Below are 15,483 nucleotides of genomic sequence, written 5' to 3' on the forward strand. Positions count from 1 at the left end.
GGGCTCTCTCCTGGGCACGTTAACATGCTGTGTGTGTCATGGTCAATTTCACACCCACTCGCTGGTCTATCCACATGCCTTTTATGCAGACTCCTTGCTTCTTGGTCCTCAGTCTTGCAGAAGCGCTCCTCCCATGTTCTTAGCCAACATGTCAAGACATTTGCCACTGCCTACGAGTTTATAAATAGTCTCAAATCAGGACCCTCCCCCAGCCCCACCCTAAAGACCCAGAGAGGCCAAGGCCTGAGGTAGGATCCAGACCTTGGCAGTGAATCCAGAGACAGGAGGAGAGAGGTGATGAGTTCACGTCGATGCTCGAATTTCCAGCCTGGGTGGACCGCGGCGCTGTTCCCTGGAAGAGGAAGCACAGGATGAAAGCAAGGTGTTCAGGGAGAGGCAGCAAGTCCACTCTGGACATCTCAGCACAGGTGCTCGGTGGGTCGAGGAAGAGACGCCTGGACCACCTCCGAGGGCTGCCCAGGCTGATAAAGACACACAATCATCTCCAGTTGATCGCGCCCCCACCCAGGACCCTACCCCTCCTCTCAGTTCTGCAACCAGAGGCTGAGACATGTGGAGCAAAGGAGAGGGACAGAGGGCCAGCTCAGAGGATGGATTCCTGAGGATGCGTTGCTCTGTCTCACCGCAGGCGCCTCCCTCCCGCAGGGCACACAAGCGGGGGACGGGGAAACGTTTTACTCCCAGAGGTCTGCGTCCACAGTTATTTGGGGTGCGGCTCCTGAGTCGTTTGCTGGCAGCTTTGTCGATGCCACTTTGCTCAAATCCTTGATCTGGATGCGCAGGTGGCAGACATGCAGTCACGTCATGACGGGACAGGCCCCAGGAAACGCAGGTGCGTCCTCCACCTGTCCTTCAATAGAAAGGCGCCAGGCCGGCCGGGTAAGTGCCCAAGACGACACTGGAGCTGCGGGCCGTGTCCCCAGCACTTAGCCTGTGTAAAAGGTCGGCTCTGGGGGGGCAGAAATGCCTTGGCTGGGGCCCTGAGAATGGCTAGAATTTCCTCCATTTCCAGGCAAGTCACTCCAATTCTTCCAGCATTTTCCTCCCCTGCCACACCGTGCCCATTAGGGCAGCTGAGCTATAAATAATGAGATGAGGATGGACGGGAAGTATTTTATGCCCTGTGAAGCACCGCAGAATGGTAAAAGCTTGAGGGTTGGTATTTTTAAGGCTGAGTGCTAAAAAATGCCAGGCACGAGAGAGAAAATGAAAGACAACATTGAAAGACAAACAGAGGCACACTTGAGCGTGTGCACACGTGCACACACACACGTATACACACACACACACCCCCACTCACACATGCCACGTGCCCCCCACACCCCCCCATATAAACACTATACACACACCCCACACACACACAACATAAACACACCTACATTCCACACACTCACCACCCATCACACACACACACACACACACACACACACACACACACACACACACACACACACACACACACACACACACACACACACACACACACACACACACACACCACACACACACACACACACACACACACACACACACACACACACACACACACACACACACACACACACACACCCTGACCGGTTCACCTGCCAATTCCAGGCATGTCCTCTGAGAGCAGGGAGAGGAGACACCTGCACAGCTCCGCTCCCCCACCAGATGGCGCTAAGTCCTTAAGGGAAATAACAGGTTTGGTAAGAAACGGTGGCCAAAAGGGAACCCACCCGGGGGAAAAAGGAAGCTCGCCCCTTTGAACGGACAACAGGGCAGGAGAATCAGGACTGTTTCCACAGGAGCAGCATTTCTGAGGGACGTGCAGGCGTGAAAAAACAAGAGCTGGGTCCCGGCTGCAATGAATCCTTCATTTGCTGATGGATTAGAAATGGGGGTGGGGACGTAAAAGGCGACCTGCCGGCTCTGGGGCGGGGGGAGAGCTCGGCGACTCTAACCCCCTCTTGTCCAATGAGGCAGCTGCCAAACGCACGCGTGAACGGTCAGCACGTGTGGGTTGATCACTCTTGTTTTCCCAGTTTTCATTTCTTTCAGTAAGAGCCAAATGGGCAGCTCTTCTCGGCTCAGCCTTATCCTTGAGGCCTCCGGGGCAGCGTGGTTCTGAGGTCAAACCGATCGGGTCTGGAAAATGAGTCCCAGCCATGCTAGCTGTAATGGCTGACGTTTTGGGTCAGCAGTGCCGGCGTTTTGTCAAACGCGAGGCTGCAGGCTGCTAGGAAGGTATCTTGTAGGTGTGGTCAACCTCTCCCATTGGTTAGTTGACTTTAAGCAAGGGTGGGCCTTGCCTAATCACCTGATGGCCTCGAGCACCAAGCCTGTTTTCCCAGATTAGAAGGAATTCAGCCGTGCGACTGTAACAGAGAAGCTCCACCCATGAGCCAATTCTCTAAAGTGAATCCCCATATTTTCCACACACATGGATATCCTATTGCTTCGTGCTCCCTGGAGAACCCGGACAGGTACGCTGGTTGCGGTACTCGTGAAGGGAATTGTGCAACCTCGCCAAGCCAGGCTTTCCTCATCGGTGAGATGCTGGAAAACGAAGAGGACTGAAGGAATTACGCATGCGTCAGGCCGCGCGTGGAGCCTGATACGTCACCGTGTGCGCTAACGAGGCAGATCTTGCCTCGTCCATCCACACCCCAACTCACACACACCCCATGGGGTATGTCGGCCCTGAATGAGATTAGATGCACACATGCAAGACAACTGGAGCTGGAGCACACCCAGACACACACACACACCCAGACACACACACACCCAATTCATTGCACCTGTTGACTGCCGTATAGGCAGAAGTTCTGTTCCTTCTCAAAGGGTCATCCACAGACTAGCTGCATAGGCATCACCCTATAGGTCAAGACCTACTGATTCAGAAACTGGGAGGAGACGGTTGGGGGGAGTGCTTGAAGGCCTCCGGGTGGTCCTGACACGCACCCCAGGCTGAGAACCACTGCTGTGTCCCGTGTAAGCCCCACGAGGCAGGGGATTTGGGGTTTGTGGTTTTCATCTCTTTTGTTTTCTCGGGTATCCCTGGTACCTAGAACGGTGCCTGGCACATCGCAGGCAGCCAGCACATGTTTGCTGAGCGAATGGACTTCTGTGCCAGCTCCAGCGCAAATAATAGTCGGCTTTATACCAGAACGTCAACCCTTTACACAAAGGACAAGCTTGTTCTCAGCTTAGCCTTCCTCATTGCATTAGTGATGCTTCTGCGTTCAGAATCCAGTCTCCATGGGTAATTTGAGTAATTACTGACCTGAGCAAGCCACGAACTGGAGCTCTCCATTATCCAAAATGGGAATGAGCTTTTCATCCTCACTCAAATAAAGATGTTCCCCATTTTTCAATTTGCGATAATAGTGGAACACAAAGAACTTTAAAATTCCCCATAAATGCAGGAGTTCTTGTTGTGGCTCAGCAGGTTAAGAACCCAACTAGTACCCATGAGGATGCAGGTTCCATCCCTGGCCTTGTTCAGTGGGCTAAGGATCCGGCATTGCCATGAGCTGTGGTGTAGGTCACAGACATGGCTCAGAGCCCACATTGCTGTGGCTGTGGTGTAGGCCGGCAGCTTCAGCTCTGATTCAACCCCTCGTCTGGGGACTGCCATATGCCACAGGTGTGACCTTAAAAAAAAATCCCAATAAATGATACTTAATAATCTTGCTTCTTAATATTTATGTTGTCCCATTTCCCTCAAAATATGCTAAGCAGGCAAGGCCCCACTGGGCAGGGCTGTATAACATCTAACCCATGCTGTTATCATCACTGTCAAGAATATTCTTCCAAACTGAATTCTAGAGCATGGCCTGGGAAGTCTGGAGCTTAGAGCAGAGAACACAGCCCAGCATCCACCCAGCCCTTGGCCAGATGCTCCATTACCTCCTAGCACTTCTGTGATTTCTTTCTAAATTCACAGAGAGATAGATAAATATATGGATCCTTCGTTTCTTATATATCTATTATATAAATACATATAGTCCCCCCAAAGGAGAGAGTAATCGTTTCAAGATTGTGAAAAGTTTCATTGACATCTTTGTGCCGGAAAGGGGCTGCAGTGTTCCGACTCACCGGCAGGGGGCGCGCTGCTCACAAGCAGCCGCCTTGGACTAGACCATCTGTCAGGCTCCACCGTGACTCTGGAAAAGTTGGGCCGGCTCCCTTCCTAGGAGGTGGGAGTTTTCGGTAAGGCTGGGGCAAGTGAGCGAGTTGCTCTCTGGATGTTCAATTTTCCTGTTCAAGGTGTCACACTTCAGAGCTGCATTCACCTGAAAATGTTCACATCTGAATTGAGCCAACTGTTTTCAGGAATGAAAGGCAATCGGATCTTCTTTGTATAATAGATTTAAACTGACTTTTAGCATGAGGAGTAACCGCTAAACAGGTGTCACAGATAAGCTTCCTGAAGCAGCAAAGATGACATGAATGCTAACATTCTCTCAGGTTGTTATAACTTGCATACGTATTAACAGGGTCTTCTAGGCACGAAATTTAAAACCTCTTTAAGGGCACTTTGATTTACCTGGGTTGTTTTTTTTTTTTTTTCATTTTTTAAAATTTTATTGAAGTAGAGTTGATTTACAATGTTGCAATCTTTTCAGCTGCACACAAGTGACTCCATCATACATACACACATCCATTCTTTCTCAGCTTCTTTTCCTATATTGACCATCACAGAATATTGGGTAGAGTTCCCTCTGGATTTACCTGTATTTTTTTTTTTTTGTCTTTTTAGGGCCGCACTCATGGCATATTGGAGGTTCCCAGGCTGGGGGTGGAATTGGAGCTGTAGCTGCCGGTCTACACCACAGCCACAGCAACACCGGATCCAAGCTGTGTCTGCGACCTACCCCACAGCTCACAGCAACGCCAGATCCTTAATCCACTGAGCGAGGTCAGGGATCAAACCTACGACCTCATGGATGCTAGTCAGATTAGTTTCCACTGAGCCACGGCAGCATCTCCTACCTGTATTTTTTTTTTTTTTTAAGGAGACTTCAGGGGTCTTTTCCGTTTCTACAAATTCCGAGTCAGACAGTCTCATCTCTGTAAATATGCGCTGAGGAAGAGGAGTAGAAGATAATGATTTTGATCACAGGAGACACGAATTCAGCATTTAGGGTGCACCAGACTTTGTGCTAAGCTCTTGCATGTTTATATGCTTGACCCACAACCACCCTTGTGGGGTGTGGACTGTATCAATCGCACTGAAAGATGAGCAGAGGCCAAGGCTAGGCTACACAGCAGTTACACAGCCAGAGAAGAGGGAGCCAGCCCTGAAACTCAGGCACGACGCCGCCGAGCCCCGCTCTGCACCACGTCTCATGACACGACTCCTCCACGTGCTCCCCGAACCATCTCCCCTGGACAAACAGAACCCACGGCCCCTTCTTGAGCCACAGTCCTGCCAGTACTTAGCCCTGCTCCGGTGATTTGAAAGGTATACAGGAAACCATAGGAGATTGCTGGCTTTGGCCAGCACACACGTAAGAAGAGAGACCTGTCCCGTGCCACCCCCACCCCCGACTGGCACTCACACACCCTGGGTGAAGAGCAGGCAGGCACGGAGGTCTGTACCACTAACCTAATTGTCACACTCCCTCCATGAGCCACAGTTAATGGCACATAAGTGCGCTGATGCCGCTGAGTCACAACGAAAGCTTTACCTCCTGGCAGCACAAGTGTCTGTTTTAGAGCTTGACAACTAGAGGCGTAGCAGCAGGTTGAGTTTCTCCAACCAGACATGCTCATCAGGCTCAAGTGAGATGGTTCCCAAATCCCCCAGTGCCCCACAAGCCTCTGGGGCGTTTATAGGGATTCACGTTTCTGGACCCCACCCCAGACCCAACAAATCCAAATCTCCCAGTTCTGAGCACAAGAAAATGTATATGGTAGTTTTTTAAATCCCTCAGTGGTCCTGTAGCAGTGGGCATCTGGCCATCCATTCTAGAAGGGTCTGAACCTCAGTATCAGGGATACTCAGAAGGATGCTGAGCAAAGATCTCAGCGGAAGAGGCTTGATAACAGCCCTCCCCCCAGGGATTGAGCATCAGCGTCTGACACGGTCCCCTGGGCACAGATCACCCGCTAGGAGACAATCCAGAGCCAGTTAAGGGTTTATGCTCTGATTCTGCTGCTCGCAGGCCATGTGAACTTGGGCAAAGTCTGTGGCTTCCTGAAACTGAGGTTTCTCCCCCTGAAATAGTTGCCAACAGACCTCCCTTCCAGGAAGACTGCAATTGCTAAGTCAAATGATCTAAGCCCCTCACAGGGAGCACAGCCTCCTAATATAATAGACACTGATGGGAGTTCCTGTCGTGGCTCAGTGGTTAACAAATCCGACTAGGAACCATGAGCTTGCCGGTTCAATCCCTGGCCTCCATCAGTGGGTTAAGGATCTGGTGTTGCTGTGAGCTGTGGTGTAAGTCACAGATTCGGCTTGGATCCCGTGTGGCTGTGGCTGTGGTGTAGGCTGGCGGTTGCAGCTCTGATTGGACCCCTAGCCTGGGAGCCTCCACATGGCTCGGGAGCAGCCCTAGAAAAGGCAAAAAGACAAAAAAAAAATAGACCTTGTTACAGTTTCTTCTTCAAACCTTTCCCCACCTGGACCACCCTGCTTCCTCACCCTTTACAGCTGCTCACCACACACTCAAAGGTACCACTTTGTTGCTGTCACCACACAATTCTTAGACAGGGCTCTGTGTTCGCCCACAGCAAAGTCTTCTTCATGGAATCGGTGGGAAAACCAGCAAGAAGACAAGACAGCTGATTCCACAGCTTGTGAGGGACTGAACGCCACGCCGTTGCATTTATTTATGTATTTCCTTTTTAAATGAAACCACAGGTATTTTTTGCTGCCCCCATGGCATGTGGAAGTTGCCTGGCCAGTGACTGAAACCCACCACGGCACGGACAACACTGGATTCTTAACCTCTAGGCCACCAGGGAACTCCTGTTGAACGATAGTTGATTAACGGTGTGTTAGTTTCTGGTGTACAGCAAAGTGATACACACACAGACACAGACACACACACACACACACACACACACACACATAGATATGTATAATGAAAAGTATATATATATATATAACTATATATAATGAAAAGTGTGTACATATATATATGAGTACATATATATGTATACACACACACACTTTTCAGACTCTTTTCCATTGTAGGTTATTATAAGATATTGAATATAGTTCTCTGTGCTATACCGTAAATCCTTGTTGTTTATTTTATTTTGCTTTTAAGGGCCGCACCTGTGGCACACGGAGGTTCCCAGGCTAGAGGTCAAATCAGAGCTATAGCTGCCAGCCTACACCACAGCTCATGGCAATGCCGGATCCTTAACCCACTGAGCAAGGCCAGGGATCGAACCCGCAACCTCATGGTTCCTAGGAGGATTCGTTTCCACTGCGCCACAAGGGGAACGCCTATCTGCTTTCTGTGTAGTGGTGTGTTTCCGATCCTCCCAAACTCCCAATTTATCTCCCCTCCCCCGTTCTATCCCCCCTCCCCCTGGTAAACATAGGAGTGTGTTTCCTGGGTCTGGAGTCTTTCTGTTTGGTACGTAAGTTCGTTTGTGTTCCTAAACACACCGGTTTTGTACTCCGCCTCTGATCATCCCAACATCCTCAACCTGGGCTGGTCAGACTCCGCAGTCACTCTTCTGCCACTTTCACTCCTGGTGGCTTGTTTCCTCCTGTATTTGGTGACCATTTAAAACGCATGATCCCAAGTTTCTCGCAGTTTTCTTTGTGTGGGTTTTTTTGTCAAGGTTCGGCCTGTTAACGTGCTTTTACTCTACAGAAAAGATTTTTGCCCTGAGTTCTTCAGTGTACTTCCAGCCTAGGAGTATTTCACAGTCATTTTGGCACGAGTTCTTTCTGAAGCTGATCAGGTGGTGTGAATTCTTTTCACAACCCTCGTGCATGAGGCTCAGTGGTTGGGAATCATCAGAGGAGCTTTGTCCAATCTACCCCACCCTAGGACCAAGGCTGAGAGCGGCACACCTTTTTTTTTTTTTTTTGGCTTTTTTAGGGCTACGCCCTAGGCATATGGAAGTTCCCACCAAGGGTCAGATTGGAGCTATAGCTGCCAGCCTATACCACAGCCACAGCAACACGGGATGTGAGCCACATCTGTGACCTACACCACAGCTCACAGCCACACCGGATCCCCGACCCACTCAGAGAGGCCAGGGATGGAACCTGCATCCTCATGGATCCTAGTCCGACTCATTTCTGCTGCACTACAACAGGAACGCCTCGTAATTTTTTTAAATCAATTCTTTATCAATTCTCTCTTCTGGGAGTGTTTTTCCACCCAGTTTGTTAGCGGAGGATGTCAGCCCTCGGGAGTCGAGGTCCTCTGTGTGTAGTGGGAAGGTCCCTTCCCACCTCCCACCCCGCTCTGGCCCAGGTTTCATCTCTGCCTGTAAAGACCCAGCCCTGGGCAGCCAGGAAAACAGCCCGTAGCAAACACCAGATCCCTCCCTCTCTCAACCAGCAGGATTTTCTCTTTCTTATCCTGACCTTCAGGGATTTTCCTGACTTTCCCATCAGATCCACCACCTACTAAGCACAGATTTTTCTTCCCCATTTCATCCAGCACTTTCAGATTTGTGGGCTTCGGAGAAAGTGCACTTAGCAGGCACTGAGCCATATTGCTAAAAAGCGGCATTTTCAAATTAGTCTTTGATAAGTAAAATTGTATGTTTCTCTGATTTTTATGCCCCCAGTGAACAGTTTTAAACCATTGCTACAGAGTTACAAGCTCGAGGACCTTAAAAAGAAAAGCTTGAGGGAGTTCCTGTTGTGGCTCAGGGGTAATGAAGCTGACGAGAAATACATGAGGATGCAGGTTCGATCCCTGGCTCTGCTCAGTGGGTTAAGGATCCAGCGTGGCCATGAGCTGTGTAGGTTGCAGGTGTGACTTGGATCCCAGGTGGCTGAGGTATAGGTCGGCAGCTACAGCTCCGATTCAACCCCTAGCCTGGGAACTTCCATATGCAGTGGGTGTGGCCCTAAAAAGAAAAAAAAAGAAAGAAAGGAAGAAAGAAAGAAAAAAAAAATGGAAGAAAAGCTTGGGACATAGGTCAGGGAGAGTGTTTCTATGTCCCTGAGGGCTGGGACCACACATGAATCTGAGCTGATTGGAAGACCAACTTAAGACCCAAGCCTCCTTCCTAAGTCTGAGAGGTTCTCACGGGTCACAGCTGTATTGCTGGACTCTTGGCTACGAATGCTCTTTACGGCGTCCCCGCGGCAGTGCGCAATGACCCGGGGTTGCTCCTTCATGCAAAACGGACTCTGCTTTCGTCTAACAAAGTATTTGCAAATCCCATGACTTCCTCTGAGTGAGAAGAGTCATCTCCTTTGTGAACAGGAGAGCTGGTTAACAGAGAGAAATTGGTTTCACCTCAAAAACCACCATCAGGAAGGCACCCTGCTCGCCCCTCCTGGTTCACGGGGTCCTGCCCCAGACGACTTTCAGGTTGGCGCCTTGGCGGGATGTGTCATTTGCTCACTGACGCTCGGCCGAAATGCACTGAGTGCCTGTTGGGTACCAGGCGCCGGGGAGGGGAGGGGGACACAAACGTGATCTTGACCTTGGATGAATTCACTTTCTACTGGAAATAACAGAAACATAAGTACTAATTACCACTAAAAAGCATTCGGAGCTCCCCCGCTGTGGCTCAGCGGAAGCGAATCTGACTAGCATCCAAGAGGACGCAGGTTCGATTCCCGGCCTCACTCAGTGGGTTAAGGATCCAGGAATGCTGTGAGCTGGGGCGTAGGTCCCAGATGTGGCTCAAACCTGATGTTGCTGTGGCTGTGGTGTAGGCCAGAGGCTATAGCTCCAATTCAACCCCTAGGCCGGGAACCTCCATATGCCATGGGTGTGGTCCTAAAAAGACAAAAAAAAAAAAAAAAAAGGCAGTCAATACTGCAACGTAGGTATAAACACAGTCCTTTGTCTCATTAATACTTTCTTTTTTTTCCCTCTAATTTCTTTTTTTTTTTTTGGCTGCCAAATTTTTTTTTATTACTCAAATGAATTTATCACATCTGTGGTTGTACAATGATCATAACAATCTGATTTCACAGGATTTCCATCCCACAGCCCAAGCACATCCCCCCACCCCCCAAACTGTCTCCTCCGGAGACCATAAGTTTTTCAATGTCTGTGAGTCAGCATCTGTTCTGCAAAGAAGTTCCGTCTGTCCTTTTTTCAGATTCCACGTCAGTGAAAGCATTTGATGTTGGTGTCTCATTGTATGGCTGACTTCACTTAGCTCATGCTAGAAACTATCATTAGTTTCTAGGTCCACCCATGTTGCTAAACATGCTGGTATTTCGTTCATTTTAATGGCTGAGTCATATTCCATTGTGTACATGTACCACATCTTCTGGATCCACTCCTCTGTCGATGGACATTTAGGTTGTTTCCATGTCTTGGCTATGGGAAATAGTGCTGCAATGAACACCAGAGTACATGTGTCTTTGCGAGTCATGGTTTTCTCTGGATAGATGCCCAGGAGTGGGATTGCTGGATCAAATGGTGGTTCTATGTTTAGTTTTCTGAGGAATCTCCATATGGCTTTCCACAGTGGTTGCACCAGTTTACAATCCCACCAACAGTGTCATAGGGTTCCTTTTTTCTCCACCCTCTCCAGCACTTATTGTTTGTAGATTTTTGGATGATGGCCATTCTGGCTGGTGTAAGGTGGTACCTCATCGTGGTTTTGATTTGCATCTCTCTAATGATGACTGATGTTGAACATCTTTTCATGTGTTTTTTTGGGCCATCTGCATGTCTTCTTTGGAGAACTGCCTGTTTAGATCTTCTGCCCATTTTTTGAAGGGGTTTTTTGTTTTTTTGGTATGGAGCTGAAGAAGGTGTTTATAAATTTTGGCGATTAATCCCTTGTCAGTTGAATCACTTGCAAAGATTTTCTCCCATTCTGTGGGTTGTCTTTTTGTGTTGTTTAGGGTTTCCTTTGCTGTGCAGAAACTTTTAAGTTTCATTAGGTCCCATTTGTTTATTTTTGTTTTTATTGTCAATACTCTTTAAGAGGTGGATCTGAGAAGATGCTGCTGTCGTTTATGTCAGAGAGAGTTTGGCCTGTGTTTTCCTCTAAGAGTTTTATAGTGTCTGGTCCTATATCTAGGTCTTTAATCCATTTGGAGTTGATTTTTGTGTATGGTGTCACGGAGTGTTCTAATTTCATTCTTTTCCATGTGGTCCAGTTTTCCCAGCACCACTTATGGAACAAGCTGTCCTTCTCTCTCTAATTTCTTAGCATGAAAGAATGAACCTGATGGCCTTTCTTTAACCTGACACAGTTGAATTTCTATGAAACACTTTTTCTGTTATACCATTTCAACATGACCCCAGACTGTATTCTTAGACCAACTTCTTTCTTTTTTTCTCTCTCTCTCCCTCTCTCTCTCTCTCTCTCTTTCTTTCTTTCGTTTTCCTTCAGCCACACCAGCAGCATATGGAAGTTCCTGGGCCAAGGGTCAAATCAAGCCGAAGCTGCAACCTACACCACAGCTGCAACAACACCAGAGCCTTAATGCACCACTCCAGGCCCAGGACTGAACTGGCAATGCCACAGAGACAAGCCGAATCTTTAACCCAATGTACCACAGCAGGAATGCCAATATTTCATTCTTCAAGCCTGAAAACCTAAACATTTCAAAATGTTTAGAACCTGATGATGAAATGATGCAGGTTGGATTTGTGTCTGGGATAAAGGATCTACCCTGCACCGAGGTCTCAGAGGGTGGTCACTGGACTTAAGGGGGCAGGAGTTCCTGAGTGCAGCCAGCCCAGCCCCTCTTCGTTCCCTCTCACCATCTAGAAAACCCTCGTAAGAGGTGGTGCTGCTAGATGGGGTTTGATTCACACAACACAGTGCGATACTGAGGGCAAAAGCCTGTGTGTGAGCATCTCTGATTTGATGATTTGAAAATCCATCTTTCCGATTTTCCAAATGTTTGCTTTTCATTGGCCCGGATGCTACTATATACAGGCTGAGCATCCTGAAAGCTGGCACTGAGCCTTTTTACTCCTCAGAGGCCTCATTTGTAAAACAAGTTTGATGTCTGCCCATCTGATTTCTCTGGAAGACAACGAGGATCAACTGAAATGAGGGAAACCAAGGCACAGTGTGAAAAGTAAGGCGTTAGAAATTTGTAAGGTAGGAGCTCCCTTCGTGGCTCAGTGGGGTATGAACCCGACCAGTATCCATGAGGATGTGGGTTCGATCCCTGGCCTTAATCAGTGGGTTAAGGATCCAGTGTTGCTGTGAGCTGTGGTGAAGGTTGCAGACGTGGCTTGCATCCTAAATAAATAAATAAATATGTAAAGTGTTATCGGTACTATTATTACAGTGGTATCAGAGTATTAGAGCATTTCATATTATATGACTTCTTCATTCATTTATCTTTTAAATTATTTTTAGGGGTTTTTTTGGTTGTTGGGCTTTGTTTTTTGTTTTTTGTTTTTGCCTTTTAGGGCTGCACCCGCAGTATATGGAACTTCCCAGGCTAGGGGTTGAATCCGAGCTACAGCTGCCGGCCTACACCACAGCCACAGCAATGCGGGATCCAAGCCACGTTTGCAACCTACACCACAGCTCAAGGCAATGCCGGATCCTTAACCCACTGAGAGAGCCCAGGGATCAAACCTGCATCCTCATGAATACTAGTGGGATTCGTTTTCACTGCGCCGCAACAGGAACTCCCAGGAGTTTCTTAACCTAAAAATAGCTCTGGGAATGTTTTCAGAGTCATTCCAAATTAATAAAATGCCTTGCATGTTTGTATTAATTTTAAAGCACAGAAGAAACATTTTAAATACCAATAAGACCACAAGGTGGAAGGTCCTGGTTGGATTTTTAACATTTTGAAATATTGTTCTGGAGCACAAAGTCCTTGTACTGAATCCAAAAATGTACTAATTCTTTCTTTGCACGTTTCACTCAGTGTTGAAGGAAGTGAGGAGACGGCCGGGTCTGAACAATGAACCGCAGAGGGTCTGCAGGGGCTTCCGTGTGATCCTTCCTCCTTTCCGGGGAACGAGTCAGGGACCGTTCACTCTTTCACTCTTCTGACGCGCATAACATTAGCCAACGATTTTGAGAGCCTCTTACACATCCTGAGGTCATTGGTCTTATCACTTAACAAGGCGTATCAGATACTCGTTTTGAAGAAGTTACCCCACCTTGAGTCCGAAGTGCCCTCGGCACTTTTGATTTCTAAGAGACGGGGACTTTGGGAGAGCTACGAGATGGTTCCACCGTCAGCCAGCCAGGTGCGGCAGGGATTTGAACCCAGGCAGCTGCCTCCGGAGCCCGATCTTAACCTCTGGCTGTCCCCAGCTCCTGGCTCCACCTTCTCTGTCACCCTGACTTCACATCCCTAGGATTGCCCTGTCCCTTCTGGGACCACATCTGGCGTCCCCCATTTTCCAAGTGCAGGAATCAAAGATAATAAGATGGAGAAGAAAGTTCAAAAGCAAGAACTTTGGAGCCACAGACACTCCTCCCCACCAGCTCTGAGCGATTGTTTAACCAGTCTAATCGTCCATGTATGAACGATTAGAACTCTAGAGGACTCACCTGACTCAAGAAAGGGTTAAGGGCATGCATCGACTTACCGGCATAGCAAACACCCAGTGACGTTATTCCTTACAATTATTCAAAAACAACACAAAAGAGGAGCTCGGGCTGCAGAACTGTGCAACCCCAGCTTGCGAGCAGAGGCCACATGCCAAGAGACACGTGCTGGCGCATGTCCATGGGTGGCTAGGGGCCAGCCGGCCACCACTTGTCAAGTGAATTTACTTTGGCCTTCTCGCCTGAAGGCACTTCCAGCCCTAAGAATTTCCTGTGCGTTGTTTCAGGAAGCCCACACTCAGCCCCACTACGAAGATCTGAATTTCTGCCCCTTTTGTCTCATTTGCCCAGGCCTACAGGGTTGATAAGAAGGCAGCAGAGCAGGCTCGGTGGGAGGAGGCATCCAAAGAGACCATCAGGAAAACCACCAAGCCCTGTCCTCGGTGCCATGTGCCGGTTGAAAAAAACGGTGAGTCTGGGCTGGGCAGCACGTGAGGCCAGGAGGGGCTCTCGTGGGTGGGTGTCAGCTGCGTGGCTGTGATGCGCTGGACCTCCCTTGAGGGCTTGACGGCTGGGGAGTTCAGTGCAGGAACTTCGCGGCCGGCTATCTGGCCAGGAGTTGCATCCGCTCTGGGGGTCAAGGTCCTTAACCTCCTGAGCTTCGAGTCCTCATCTATAAAACAGAGAGAGAATCATGAGACCTGGGTGATGGATGGCAGGGGCTTCCCCAAGGCGGGGCATAGAGAAAGCACTCAGTAAACACCACCGCCCTGGTTAGTATTTATTATCAACACTCTGCGCCTGATGAAACAAGAAGATGCTAGGGAAACCTCCCAGCCCAGTATTTATTTCCCCAGCTTGCCGGCCACAGTCTTCTGGCATCTGCCCTCGGGGAAGGGGTGTCACCACGGCAAATAGGTTTGACAGCTCTTCCCGCTACATCCCCTCTCGGATAACGACGACAACCACAAAAACAACTGACCCGCCTTGAGCCCTTACTAAATGCTGGTTCTAGGTTCTCTTTGGGTATCAGATCTCTCAATCCTCACAGACAACACATGAGGAAAGTCTCTATTATTAACCCCGTTCATAACATACATGAAAGCATTGCAGAATTTCTTTCGTAAAGAAATAGGTTTAATTTTGTCTCACCGGTTGGTTCCCTGTTTTATTTTCATTTTTGGCCACGGAACTCTGTCTTCCCCATCAGCGGTTGCTTCCCTATGCACGTGGCACCCACTCCGGGCTTTGGTGTCTCCATCCCAGCTGTGGAAGGGTTAGTGCCTTAAGTCAGGATGACACGTGGCCGGTTCCTGAAACTGTTTTGTCCACGAATGTATTTCGGACGAGGACACTTTTCCCTTTGCCTTATACGGACTACCTTCTAAATGTTAAGAATGAGAAGTGACACCTTGGAGATAGATACCTCTGAGTAAATGATATTAACCATGGTTCGAGTCTTCCGGGAGCCCACGTATACCTGCTACGTTCCAGAGCTTTACAGGCTTAGGAACACGGGCAGCCGGCATCCCAGTTTGAATGGGTCTCCCGGGCGGCGCTTCGCTCCCTGGTGGTGCTTCGCCCCCTCGCCCACGGGCCAAGGTCTCGCGAGAAGTCGGGGCTCCGCCCTTACACAGGCGGCCACGCCCACTCCCCCCCACCTCTTCCTGGAAGGACGGCCCGCCCGCCAAGTCGCCCGTGTAACGCAGAGGGGGACGTAGAGGTGCTCGTGGGGCTGTGGCTCTTCCCTTCCCTATCGACCTTCCCTGGCTCTGATGGCTGCTCCGTGGGATCAGGCGCTCCGCAGGCCATGGCTCTGTG

At 49.2% G+C, this 15,483-nt stretch overlaps 1 protein-coding gene across 3 annotated transcripts in view; it reads left to right on the forward strand.

The window, feature by feature from the left end:
- The window catches only part of PRKN (parkin RBR E3 ubiquitin protein ligase), a 1,272,474-nt gene that overhangs the window by 1,250,864 nt on the left and 6,127 nt on the right, over positions 1–15,483 (forward strand). For all 3 annotated transcript variants that reach the window (XM_047769780.1, XM_047769781.1, XM_047769779.1), the window contains one exon: positions 14,014–14,131. In XM_047769780.1, coding sequence (XP_047625736.1) covers positions 14,014–14,131 — 118 coding nt within the window. The remainder of the gene's footprint in view (positions 1–14,013; positions 14,132–15,483) is intronic.

Source organism: Phacochoerus africanus, chromosome 2, assembly GCF_016906955.1.
Source record: "Phacochoerus africanus isolate WHEZ1 chromosome 2, ROS_Pafr_v1, whole genome shotgun sequence".
Lineage (NCBI taxonomy): Eukaryota > Metazoa > Chordata > Mammalia > Artiodactyla > Suidae > Phacochoerus > Phacochoerus africanus.